General features: G+C 48.5%; 1 protein-coding gene and 1 long non-coding RNA gene across 2 annotated transcripts in view; one reads left to right on the top strand and one right to left on the bottom strand.

Annotated features, from left to right (window-relative positions):
• The window catches only part of LOC309388304, a 276,665-nt gene that overhangs the window by 112,451 nt on the left and 151,368 nt on the right, over positions 1 to 12,846 (bottom strand). The window lies entirely within an intron of this gene.
• Positions 11,150 to 12,846, top strand: part of DOC2B (double C2 domain beta) — a 180,966-nt gene continuing 179,269 nt past the window's right edge. Inside the window, exon 1 of the mRNA XM_081945470.1 lies at positions 11,150 to 11,711. Coding sequence (XP_081801596.1) covers positions 11,303 to 11,711 — 409 coding nt within the window. The 5' untranslated portion in view covers positions 11,150 to 11,302. The remainder of the gene's footprint in view (positions 11,712 to 12,846) is intronic.

Raw genomic sequence — 12,846 nt, 5'->3', positions numbered from 1 at the left:
GCAGGAAACCCTATAGCGTTTCACACCAATGGCTATCCAGCATCTTCTTAAAGACTTCCAGTGTTGGGGCATTCACAACTTCTGGAGGCAACTTCTGTTCCACTGATTAATTGTTCTCACGGTCAGGAAATTTGCCTCAAGAAGTTATGGATGTCCCAATGTTGGAGGTTTTTAAGAAGAGACTGGACAGCCACTTGACTGGAATGATGTAGGGTCTCTTTCAGTGGCGGGTACCGGATCCCACTGCAACCGGCACGGTGCAACGGGGCCCGGCGTCCATCACATGAACATGCACACAGCGGGTGCATGCATCCTTACCTCCTGTGACACTCCAGCAGCTTGGCTGAGCATCGTGCAGGCGCCATACGCTCCATGCGTGTGCACGGAAGTGCCGAAGAGCTGAAATACCGGTAAGGAGCTCAGGCGGGAGGGTGGACGTACCGGTCGTAACCCACCACTGGTCTCTTTCTTGTTCACATGGAAACACAGGATAAATTTTGCTAAGGTTCTTCAGCAACTCCAATTTCACTGATACAGGATTTATGATTTTCACAATGGGGAACGGACCTACTACGTACTTTGGGCCCCAACGTCTTCAATTTTTGTGTGGTTTGCAGGAACCTAGTGGACAAAAACACCTTATCCCCAACTCTGTACTCTTTTGGCTTTGTCCTTTTCTTATCCGCTTGTTTTTTGTGAGTTTCGTGAGCCGCATCTAATGCTTGCGGATCATGGGCCAAAAGTGCCGAAGTTGATCCCGCCATTCAGATAAGGATAAAATTTGCGGTTTCTCCTGAGGCAATTCAGGAATTGGTACAAAGTCCTGACCAAACACTACTTTAAACGGGGTCATGCCGGTACTGCTGTGAACAGAACATCGGAGGTACTGCTCCAAAACCGAGTTAGTCCGTTCACAGACTCCGTTAGTCTGAGGATGGTGGGTGGAGGTTAGCCCCTGGACGGAGCCAATCAATTTCAGGAACTCTTTCCAAAAGAGGGAGGTGAATTGAACCTCCCTGTCTGAAATTACGCGTTCAGGGACACCATGTAACCTATATACATAGGAAATAAATAATTTAGACAAAGACTTCGCTGACGGGATCTTGGAGCAAGGCACAAAATGAACCTGTTTGGAAAACAAATCGGTGATAACCCGAATAACGGTATAGCCCAGACTTTCCGGTAGTTCAACAATAAAGTCCATTGAGATCTCCTTCCATGGGGCTCCTGGACGGGCGACACTTTGGAGGGGACCCTGGGGCTTTCCTGGTGGTCTTTTCGCAGCCGCACTGATGGGACAACTGGCTATGTAGGACTCAATGTCAGATCTCGCTTAATGTCAGGCATGCCTCCTTCAATATCCAAGAAAGGAAAACCTCAACTCCATTTGAATAGAGTTAAAGTACTTTTACTAGATATGAAGTGAAAACAGCTAAAGGAAAGCAAGCGTAGCAAGCAAAACAGAGGCTGACAATTCTATTCTATTCTAAATATTCTATTCTATTGTATTCTACTCTGAACTCTCTATTCTATTCTATTATTCTATTCTATTCTAAATATTCTATTCTATTTTGAATTCTATTCTATTTTAAATATTCTATTCTATTCTAAATATTCTATTCTGAACTCTATTCTATTCTATTATTCTATTCTATTCTATTCTATTCTATTCTATTCTACTCTGAATTCTACTCTATTCTAAATATCCTATCCTATCCTCTATACTCTATTGTGCTTTAAATATTCTATTCTATTCTATTCTAAATATTCTATTCTATTCTAAATATTCTATTCTATTCTATTTTGAATTCTATTCTATACTAAATATTCTATTATTCTATTCTATTCTAAATATTCTATTCTATTCTGAATTCTACTCTATTCTAAATATTCTATTCTAAATATCCTATCCTATCCTCTACCCTCTATTGTGCTTTAAATATTCTATTCTATTCTAAATATTCTATTCTATTCTAAATATCCTATCCTATCCTCTACCCTCTATTGTGCTTTAAATATTCTATTCTATTCTAAATATTCTATTCTATTCTAAATATCCTATCCTATCCTCTATACTCTATTGTGCTTTAAATATTCTATTCTATTCTAAATATTCTATTCTATTCTAAATATCCTATCCTATCCTCTACCCTCTATTGTGCTTTAAATATTCTATTCTATTCTAAATATTCTATTCTATTCTAAATATCCTATCCTATCCTCTATACTCTATTGTGCTTTAAATATTCTATTCTATTCTAAATATTCTATTCTATTCTAAATATCCTATCCTATCCTCTATACTCTATTGTGCTTTAAATATTCTATTCTATTCTAAATATCCTATCCTATCCTCTATACTCTATTGTGCTTTAAATATTCTATTCTATTCTAAATATTCTATTCTATTCTAAATATCCTATCCTCTACTCTACTCTACTCTACTGTACTCTAAATATTCTATTCTATTCCATCCCATCCCATCCCATCCTATCCTTTGTGCAAAAAACAAGACACTCCCAATAATCTCCCCAAGTGACAGTTACAGCTGGGTGATGCATCACAATTAGATGGACTTGATCTAATAAGGGTTGATGGAAGCCAGTCCCTCCCCACCCCTGACCTCCGGCACAGAACACGCCTTAATCAAGTTTTACATTTGAGCTGCAAAAAGGCAGCTACAGACTCTTTCTCCCAAGCCTTTCTTCATCGCCTCTTTCTTTTTAAAAAATAAAATAAAATTCCCCGCATTAGAGACAGTCCTCTACTTAACAACAGTTCATTTAGTGACCGTTCGAAGTTACAAGGACACTTCTGACAAAACAAAGTCAACGGGGAAACCAGATTCACTTAACAGTTGTGTTCCTAGCTGAACAACTGCAGTGATTTGCTTAACAACGGTGGCAAGAAAGGTTGCAAAATGAAGCCAAACTCACTTCAGAAATGTCTCCCTTCGCAACAGAGATTTTGGGCTCAGTGTTGGTCGTAAGTCAAGGACCACCTCTACTGAAGGATCAATTTAAAAATAAATATAACTAGTAGATGAGAATATTTGTAGCTCAGGGTTGAACTGTGGCGTCCTTGGTGCGTCTGAGCGGGGCGGTTTTCTTGCAGACGTTTCAGAACCCAACTATGTAATGTCATCAAGGCTGGAAAGGAGTGGAGTTTGTGGAATGAAAGGGAAGGAGGAGGACTAGAAGAACAGAAGAAAGAGAAAAAGAAATAAATAAAGACAGACAGAAATAAATAAACAAATGAAGGAAGGGAAGAAAGAGAGAAAGGGAGGGAAGAAAGGAAAGAAGGAAGGAAGAAAGAAAGAAAGGAAGAAAGGAAGGAAGGAAGAGAGAAAGGGAGGGAAGAAAGGAAAGAAGGAAGGAAGAAAGAAAGAAAGAAAGGAAGGAAGGAAGGAAGGGAAGAAAGGAAAGAAGGAAGGAAGAAAGAAAGAAAGGAAGGAAGAGAGAAAGGGAGGGAAGAAAGGAAAGGAAGGAAGAAAGAAAGGAAGGAAGGAAGGAAGGGAAGAAAGGAAAGAAGGAAGGAAGAAAGAGAAAGGGAGGGAAGAAAGGAAAGAAGGAAGAAAAAGAAAGAGAAATGAAGAGAAGGAAGGGAGGAAGAAAAAGAAAGAAAGAAAGAAAGAAAGAAAAAGAAGAGAAAGAGGAGTATAGAGGGGTCTTTGCTGCTCTCCGAGCTTGGTTGTTTCCTTGCAGACATTTAAGTACCCAACTAGGCAATGTCATCAAATCTGGAAAGGAGTGGAGCTTGTGGAATGAAAGGGGAAGGGAGGATAAGGAAGAGAAGAAAGGAGGAGGAGGAAGGAAGGAAGGAAGAAAGAAAGGAAGGAGGGAAAGAAAAAAGAAAGAAAAAAGAAAAGAAAGGAAGGGAAAGATGAGGACTGTGGGGTCCTTGGTGCTTTCTGAGCTTGGTTGTTTTCTTCCAGACATTTAAGTACCCAACTAGGTAACATCATCAAGTTGGGAAAGGAGTGGAGCTTGTGGAATGAAAGGAGGAGAAGGAGAAGAAAGAGAAGAAACAGAAGGAGAAAGAAAGAAAGAGAGAAAGAAAGAAAGAAGGAGAAAGGGAAAGAGAAGAACTGAGAGGTCATTGGTGCTCTTCTTGAGTTTTTTTTATAGAACACCAAGAGAAAAACTTACAAACATATCTCGTCTGAAAGAGGAATAAATAGAGAGACAAATAAATAGATAAATGCGCATAGGGAAGGATTAATTTGAACCTCAAGCAACAAAGGAAACGCAGAGGCAGGAACGGTTTGCAAAACAAACGCAGAATAGCAATCAGACCAAAATAATAATAATATTAGTTTGCATATGAATGCAGCGTCAGCCCAAATTCCAGATTTTCAAACCAGCAACATAAATAGAACCAAGTTCTCATGACGCGTTCACAGTTCTTTCGCGATGTTGTCAACACAAACAGGCATCTTGGCGACAAAGGCTTGGTACCGGGAAGTCACACGTTCACAAAAAGAATGTGCCGATAATGATAAAGTACACCGGGATTTTTTAAAAAATTGTACAAGCACCGACGACAAAGAGATGTACTTTGGGAGAAAGGAACACGAAAATACACCCTTATGCGTATGGCAGACTTTGCTTTAAATGAAAGAAACTGTCAAGTTCAGCAAACAGATTGACAGATTTGCCGAACTGAGAAAAAATACAGAATTTTGACACGTATTCAAAGATGAGAAGCTAGAAAAAAACAACGCAGAACTTGACACCTCTTCCCGGCCTTAAAGCTGAATCTACAACTCAGCCTGAGAGTTGTAGTATGGGTAATGCTCGACTTACGGCCATAATATAGCCCAAAATCACTGTGGATAAGCGAGATGGTCCTTAAGTGAGTTTTGCTCCATGTTAACAACCTTTCTTGCCACTGTGGTTAAATGAAGTCCTGCAGGGGTTAAGCTTGTCACGCGGTTGTTAATTGCCCCATTTTGTACGGCTTTTCTCGCTGCGCTGGTTAAGTGAATCACTGCAGCTGTTAAACTGTCGTTAAGTGAATCTGGCTTCCCCTTTGATTTTAAACGGTCGTAAAAGGGGATCCGGTTCTATTATCGGCAACGCCATCTTGATTTTTTGCACGCAGTAAAGCCGGTAGTAACCCACGCCTCCCACTGGTTCATCCCTCCTGCAAATGCTTGCTTCACGCTTCTTCCCATTGCTATTGGTACGCTGAGCATGGGGCCGGGGGGTCCCCATCATGCATGCGCACTCCACCGCCCCTGCGACATCCAGCTGCTCGTCGGAGGTCACGCAGGCGCCGCACGCTATGTGCGCATAAGCCATTGGCTTTAAAAACAGGTATGGAACACAGGCAGGCTGGTATGGTGGCCGCTGCTCCCGGCTACTCCCGTTAAGCCGTTACCGGGCTGTATCGGCTGGAACTGGCCTGGCTTGGCCATGAAAACGTGACTAAATAGGGCGGCATAGAGCTGGGGCAGGGAAACGAAAACCGTCATAAGTACACGCCAGTTGCCAAGCCTCTGAAGTTTGATCAGGTCACCACGGAGATGTTGCAACCGTCGTGTGATAAATGGACATAAGTTGCTTTTTTCAGTGCCGTCGTAACTTCGAATGGTCACTAAACAAAGTCACGGACTACCTGTATAGCTTTGGCATTTTTTTTGTCTCTTATGCCCAGGGGTTTTGGACAAAGCTCGAGGGAAAATCTTGACTGCATTTGAACTAGAGATACCATATTTTTTGGAGTATAAGGCGCACCTTTCCCCCCCCTAAAAGAGGGTGAAAATTTGGGTGCGCCTTATACACTGAATGTAGCTCCACCCACCCACCCACCCACCGACCCCCACCCTTTGGCCTCTGCCTCCCAGCAATTTACTTCCTTGCAACAAACGGGGACGGGGCTTGTGGAGGGGCAATAGGCTATGGCAATCCCTGCAGCCTGAAACAGCTGATCATCGGGAGGGAGGGCCTGCTGAAACTGAAAGTGAAACTTGCTGTTTGCTGCAAGGAGGCAAATTGCTGGGAGGCAAAGGCAGATTTTTTCCCCCTTCTAATCAGGCTAAACTGAAACAGGCTGTTTGCTGCAAGGAGGTAAGTCAATAACTATAAATGCCTTTAGAATGTATAAATTATTAGACTTATTTTTTAAAGACTGCTTTATTATTGTTCTAGACGGCTTAACAAAATGAAGCAACTTTTTAAAATAAATGCTTGATCGGAAGAGGCCCAGTGCTATTGTATCTCCTTTTAAATAGAAGAGAATAACCATAGTTCCAGAAAGCACATCAATTTTAACAGCATCTGTACAAGTATAGTCTGAAATGTAACACTGCAAAACAGTGTATATTATCTGTGCCGTTTGCTGTTCGTTGCAAGGAAGCAAATTGCTGGGAGGCAGAGGCAGATTTTTTTTCTCGTTTTCCTCCCCAAAAGCTATATGTGTCTTATACTTCGGAGCGTCTTATACTCCGAAAAGTACGGTAGTAGATCTGTTCCCTAAACCATCTGTTGCTCTCCAAATATATGAGCGACTTCAGTTCCCAGAATTCCCCAGCAGTATGAGAGTCCCTGACTTACAACAGTCTGTTTAGCGACCGTTTGAAGTTACAACAGCAGTGAATAAAGTGACAGGATAGTTTTTCACAACTTTTGTGGCAGCCCTACAGTCACATGATCAAAATTCAGACACTTGGCAACTGGCATGTACTTATGACGGTTGCAGTGTCCTGGGGTCACGCGATCCCCTTTTGCGGCCTTCGGGCAAGCAAAGTCAACGGGGAAGTCCGATTCACTTAACAACGGCATTAGTAACTTCACAAGAAAACTCGTAAAAATGGGGCCAAACTCCCTGGACCACTGTCTCGCTTAGCCACGGGCTCAACTGTGTGCCGCAAATTCGAGGACTAAGAGTAAATGAACTTTGCAAAAAGAAAGAAGAGAAAAGAAAGAAAAAGGAAAGGAAGATATAAACAAACGGCTCCCGACTTTTTTTCAACCGCGCTTATAAATGCATTTATATTTTATCCTTTTCTTTAATGCCAGAGTTTAGCTCCCTGCTTTCCATATTTCAGCCTTTCTCATCGCCAAAGCCATCAATCACACATTCATTTTTTCCTCCATTTCAGCAAAACGTCGGTAACCGTTTTCCCGTCAGGGCCAAAGGTGCCAAGTTGTTTTTCCTCCAATCCAGCGAGTTAATTTTGCCAGCTCTGCAAATCTTGGCATCTTAAACCACTCCTGTCTCCCAGGTGGGCATTTAAATGTTTCCACCTTTGTGCACGGAATAATCTCGCGGCGATTACCGAAAACAATTTTGCCATCAATCCTTTCTCGGTGTGCCCGCCCAGGACAGGTACAAGTCCTCGACTTACGATTGTTCGCTTAACAACCGTTCAAAGTTACAACGGCACTGAAAATAAAACCGACTTTCAGCCATTTTTCATGCTTACAAGCCATGGTCTTATCGCAATTACCTGAACAAAATTCAGACGCTTCATATTTATGACGGTGGCAGTGTCCCCGGGTCACGCGATCCTCCTTTTGCGACCTTCTGACGTGCAAAATCAAGGGGGGAGCTGGATTCACTTAACAACCATGCAACTAACTTAACAACTGTAGAGATTCACTTAACAACCATGGCAAGAGAGATCGGAAAATGGGGCAAAACCAGCTTCACAAATGTCTCACTGAGCAACATATATTTTGGGCTCAATTATGGTCGTATGCCAAGGACTCTGTAGTGATACAGTGGCCTAGAGCTAGAGCTCTGACCTTACAATCAGGAGGCTGTGAGTTCAATCTTAGGTAGAGGCAGATATTTCTCTCTCTCTGGGCACGATGAGAATATATCTGGCGAACAAAACTCCGTATTGGCGATAGGAAGAGCATCCGGCCAGTAAATACCCAGCTCCATTCCATTGCACAGACTCCTCTCCGCAAAGGGATTATGGGGTCAGTAAAAGAAGTTGATGTTGAGGACTATCTGTTGTCACCACAAGGAAAATTCTCATGGTGAGATTTGAATCCGAATCCCCAGTTTTGGTCCAGGACCTTAGCCATAAACTATGCTGACCCATCTTCTCTGCCTGTTGAGTGGGTTGAAATTCAAATTAAATCTGTTATCCTCGGTCCCACTGCAAACCTCCCAGCGACCCACACTTGGAGTAATTACGGTTAGTCCTCGACTTATGACCACAATTGGGCCCCAAATTTTTGTTAAGTGAGGCTTGCCCTGTTTTACAACCTTTCTTGCCACAGGTGACATCCACCCATCTTAAAGCCTGCTGGCTGGGGGATTCTGGGAGAGGAAGTCCACCCATTTAAAGCATTCTGGTGTGAGAAAATCAATCCGTGGAACAGCTTGTCTCTATAAATTGTGAATGCTCCAACACTGGACGTTTTTAAGAAGATGTTGGATAACCATTTGTCTGGTGTAGGGTCTCCTGCCTAAGCAGGGGGTTGGACTAGAAGACCTCCAAGGTCCCTTCCAACTCTGTCAGCCTGATTCTAATTGTATCCGGGGTCTTGTCAACTTGAAGACTGGTGGACTTTCCCCAGAATTCCCCAGCCAGCCATACTAATTCTGGGAGTTAAAGTCCACCAGTCTTAAAGCTGGCAAGTCGGGAGACCCCCCTCCCCCGATTTATAGGAACAAATAGACAATAATATGTGTGGTTTTTTTGTGATGGTGTGTGAATGTGCGTCTCTGGGTGGCCTCAGATTTGGCTTTTATCGGATGCTCAGAAGTGAGGGGGGGGGAGGTAGAGGGGAAACTTGGTCCCTTTCCCCCCTCCCTTATCCAGGCTGACTTCAATTAGGATACAATACAATACAATAGTAGAGTTGGAAGGGACCTTGGAGGTCTTCTAGTCCAACCCCCTGCCTAGGCAGGAAACCCTATACCGTTTCAGACAAATGGCTATCCAACATCTTCTTAAAGACTTCCACTGTTGGGGCAGGATTCCTTCCACACACACACACTGTCTCCCCCCTCAAACAAACGACCCCCCAGAAACCTGTTTCGCTGCAGAGGCTTGGGTGAGCCCTTTCTTCGAGCCTCCATCTGCAGCAGCAGTCTATCGCCGATCTCCCTCCCCTCTCTAGCGGCTCAGGGGTGGGGGTGGGGGCTGAGAGAGAGCCTGGAGCGAGCCGTCCTCGGGCGTTCCTTCACACCGCTAGGAGACTCCTGCTCCACCCTAGCGTGGCAGAGGTTGTTTGGGGGCTAGAGAAACGTGGATGGCGCTTCCTTCGAGCCTCCAGCTCCAGCAGCAGTCTATCCCTGAAGCTACATGCGGGATATGAAGGTCTCCTGCTTGCCTTCCATAAGGCAGGACGGGCCTGACAGATCTCCCCCCCCCCTCAGCCGTCCTCGGCCCGCGCCCACCCCCTTGCCGGGCCCAACCCTCGAGCCTCCAGCTCCAGCAGCAGTCTATCACGAAAATCCCCCGCTTTCCTTTCCAAGAGTGCCTGGCCTGGCTTCCCTTCCCTCTCTAGCGGGACAGAAGGAGGGTGCTGGAGAGTCTTGGACGAGCAGCCCTCAGCCGCCCCCTTGCCTTTCCCTTCCTTCGAGCCTCCAGCTCCAGCAGCAGTCTATCCCGAAGTATGAATCTGAGCCGCTTGCCTTCCCCGAAACTGGCCGACCCTCTCTCAAGCAGGGGGTCTCCTTGCAGAGCCTTGAGCGAACCGTCCTCGCTCTCCCTCTTGCCCGGCCCTTTCTTCGAGTCTCCAACTCCAGCAGCAGTCTATCCCGGAGTACAAAAAATTTCCCGCTTCCCTTCCCCGAGTCTGAGCCGGCCCGACCTCCCTCCCCTCTCTAGCGACTCAGGGAGCAGGTCTTTCGCGGGGAGGGAGCAGGTTAGCAGAGTATCCCGCTGCCCGGCCCTTCTTTCAGGTTTCGAGCCTCCAGCTTCAGGAGCAGTCTATCCCGGAGTACGAAAATCTCCCGTTAGCCGGCCCGACCGACTTCCCCTCTCTAGAGGCTCAGGGGTCGCGCGGCTACTATAGAGCCTTGAGCGAGCCCGTCCTCCACCTTCCCCTTGCCCTGCTCTTCCCTCGAGCCTCCAGCTGCAGCAGCAGTCTATCTCGAGGTCTGAATCTGACCCGCTTGCCTTCCCCGAGGCTGGGCTGGCCGGCCAGATCTCTTTCCCCAGTCTACGACCCAGGGAGCAGGTCTTTAGCGGGGAGGGAGCAGGTCTCTAGCCCGCTGGCCTTCTTTCATCCTTCGAGCCTCCAGTTCCAGCAGCAGTCTATCCCGAGGTATGAATCTGGCCCGCTTGCCTTCCCGGAGGCTGGCCGACATGTTCCCCCTCCTCTCTCTCAAGCAGAGCCTTGAGCGCGTGGTCCTCGGCCATTCCCTGCCCGGCCCTTCCTTCATGCTAAGAGTCTCCAGCTCCAGCAGCAGTCTATCCCGGAGGACGAAAATCTCCCGTTTGCCTTCGCCGAGGCTGGCCGGCCCGACCTCCCTCCCCTCTCTAGCGGCTCAGGGGTGTGTGCGTGTCCGCTTGCAAAGCCTTGTGCGAACCGTCCTCTCCCTGCCCCTTGCCCTTCCTTCGAGCCTCCAGCTCCAGCAGCAGTCTATCCCGGAGTACGAACATCGCCCGCTTGCCTTCCCGGAGACTTGCCAGCTCGACCTCCCTCCCCTCTCTAGAGGCTCAGGGGTCGTGGGGCTACTAGAGACCCTTGAGCGCGCCCGTCCTCCACCGCCCTCTTGCCTTGCCCTTCCTTCGAGCCTCCAGCTCCAGCAGCAGTCTATCCCGGAGTACGAACGTCTCCCGTTTGCCTTCCCGGAGTCTGAGCCTGGCCGACCTCCCTCCCCTCTCTAGCGGCTCAGGGGTGGCGGGGCTACTAGAGACCCTTGAGCGCGCCCGTCCTCCACCGCCCCCCTTGCCTTTGCCCTTCCCTCGAGCCTCCAGCTCCAAGCGCAGTCTACCGCCGACCTCCCTCCTCCCTCCAGCAGGGGCAAGTCTTGCTTGCTAGAGCCTTGAGCCAGCCCGTCCTTTGCTGGCCTCGCCTGGGCAGGGCCGGGCTGGGCTGGGCGAGCTGGTGACATCACCCTGAACGCCCACCCAGCGCTGCCCGCCGCCGCCGCCGCTGCCAGGCTGCCTCCTTCCCTGCTTCCCTCCCTCCCTCCTCCAGCAGCCAGCAGCGTGGCCGGGGCGCTCGGCGCGGCAGGGGCCGGGCTGGCGACGGCCTCTCCGGGCTCCTGGCGGCGGCAACAGCGGCAACAGCAGCAGCAGCGACGACGACGGCCCCCGCAGCCCGCGGAGCAACAGCAGCCGCCGCCGCCGCCGCCGCCTTCCCCTCCTTGCCCGGGCGCCGCCCGCATGAGCCACCGCAAAGGCGACAAGCCGCCCATCAGCATCCAGGAGCACATGGCCATCGACGTCTGCCCGGGTCCCATTCGCCCCATCAAGCAGATCTCCGACTACTTCCCGCGCTTCCCCCGCGGCCTCCCCGCCGCCGCCTGGCTCAGCCGCAGCCAGAGCCAGCCGCAGCCCCGCCGCGCTTCCACCAGCCCGTCCGGGACGCCCCCTCCCCGCGACGACGATGAAGACCTCGACCAACTCTTCGGCGCTTACGGCACGGGAGACGCCGGCCAGGCGCCAGCCCCCGAGCAGCCCCAGCCCCAGCCCCAGCAGGAGCCCCCTACCCATCATCCACCGCAGCCGCCCTCGGCCCGCCCCGAGGAAGAAGAAGAGGAGGCGGCCGACGGCTACGAATCCGACGACTGCAGTAAGTTGCCCGGAGGTTGGAGATCCAAAGGGGACGGCGCGTGGGTAAGGCTCCGGCAGGTGTCGGAGGTGGGACGGGGCGCCCAAGCCTGGGAACGCAATTCCCCCCCCCCCCCCGCTCCGTCGAGGGATGCTGAAGGAATTTGCACTGTGTGCCCGACTTAGATGCTGAGTCTGGAAGGTGTTGTGTATGTGTGTAGACGCGTGTCTTGACGGGTGTACCCGCGAGTGTGAAAAGCACGTGTGAATCTTGGCCAAGGATGATGGGTAGGGTTTGTCAATGGAGTTTTCCAATGGAGAGAGACTGGCCAGCTGTTTGTCCGGACTGGTCTGTTTCTTGCTTGAGCAGGGGGTTGGACTAGAGGACCTCACAGGTCCCTTCTGACTCTTATTCTGTTTAATTGTTGGGGAGGGGGGTTCCCATCCTTGGAAGTTTTAAAGAAGAGATTGGACAGCTGTTTTGTCCAGAATGGAATAGGGTCTCCTGCCTGAGGAGGGGGTTGGACTAGAGGAACTCACAGGTCCCTTCCGACTCTGTTATTCTGTTTAATTGGGGGGGGGGGAGAGTCCCATCCCTGGAAATTTTAAAGAAGAGATTGGACAGCTATTTTGTCCGGAATGTCATATAGGGTCTCCTGCTGATGCAGGGGGTTGGACTAGAGGACCTCCCAGGTCCCTTCCAACTCTGTTATTCTGTAGTCAAAATAAGGAAGGATTTTCTGGCAGTGAGAACAATTAATCAGTGGACGGGGCTTACCTCCATAAATTGTGAGTGCTCCCTCACTGGAGGTTTTGGAAGAAGAGACTGGAAAGCTGTTTTGTCCGGAATGGCATAGGGGTCTCCTTCTTGGGCAGGAGGTTGGACTAGAAGACCTCCCAGGTCCCTTCCGACTCTTGTTATTCTGTATTCGGAGAGTCAGACTCGATAAGGAGGAATTTCCTGGCAGTGAGAACTGTGGAAAGGCTTATGGGTGTTCCATCGCTGGAGGTTTTGAAAAAGAGTCTTGGACACCTGTTTGTCCAGACTGATATAAGGTCTCGGGTTGGACTAGAAGACCTCTAAGGTCCCTTCCGACTCTTGTTATTCTCCTTTCCGTGAAAAGCTTTCTGCCTCGTGGCCCGATCAGCTTCTCGGA

The sequence above is a fragment of the Natrix helvetica genome, assembly GCF_964273705.1.
Source record: "Natrix helvetica genome assembly, chromosome: 2".
NCBI classification, from domain to species: Eukaryota; Metazoa; Chordata; class Lepidosauria; order Squamata; family Natricidae; genus Natrix; species Natrix helvetica.
The sequence above is the reverse complement of the archived record's forward strand: the minus strand, read 5'-3'. Positions and strand labels throughout refer to the sequence as shown.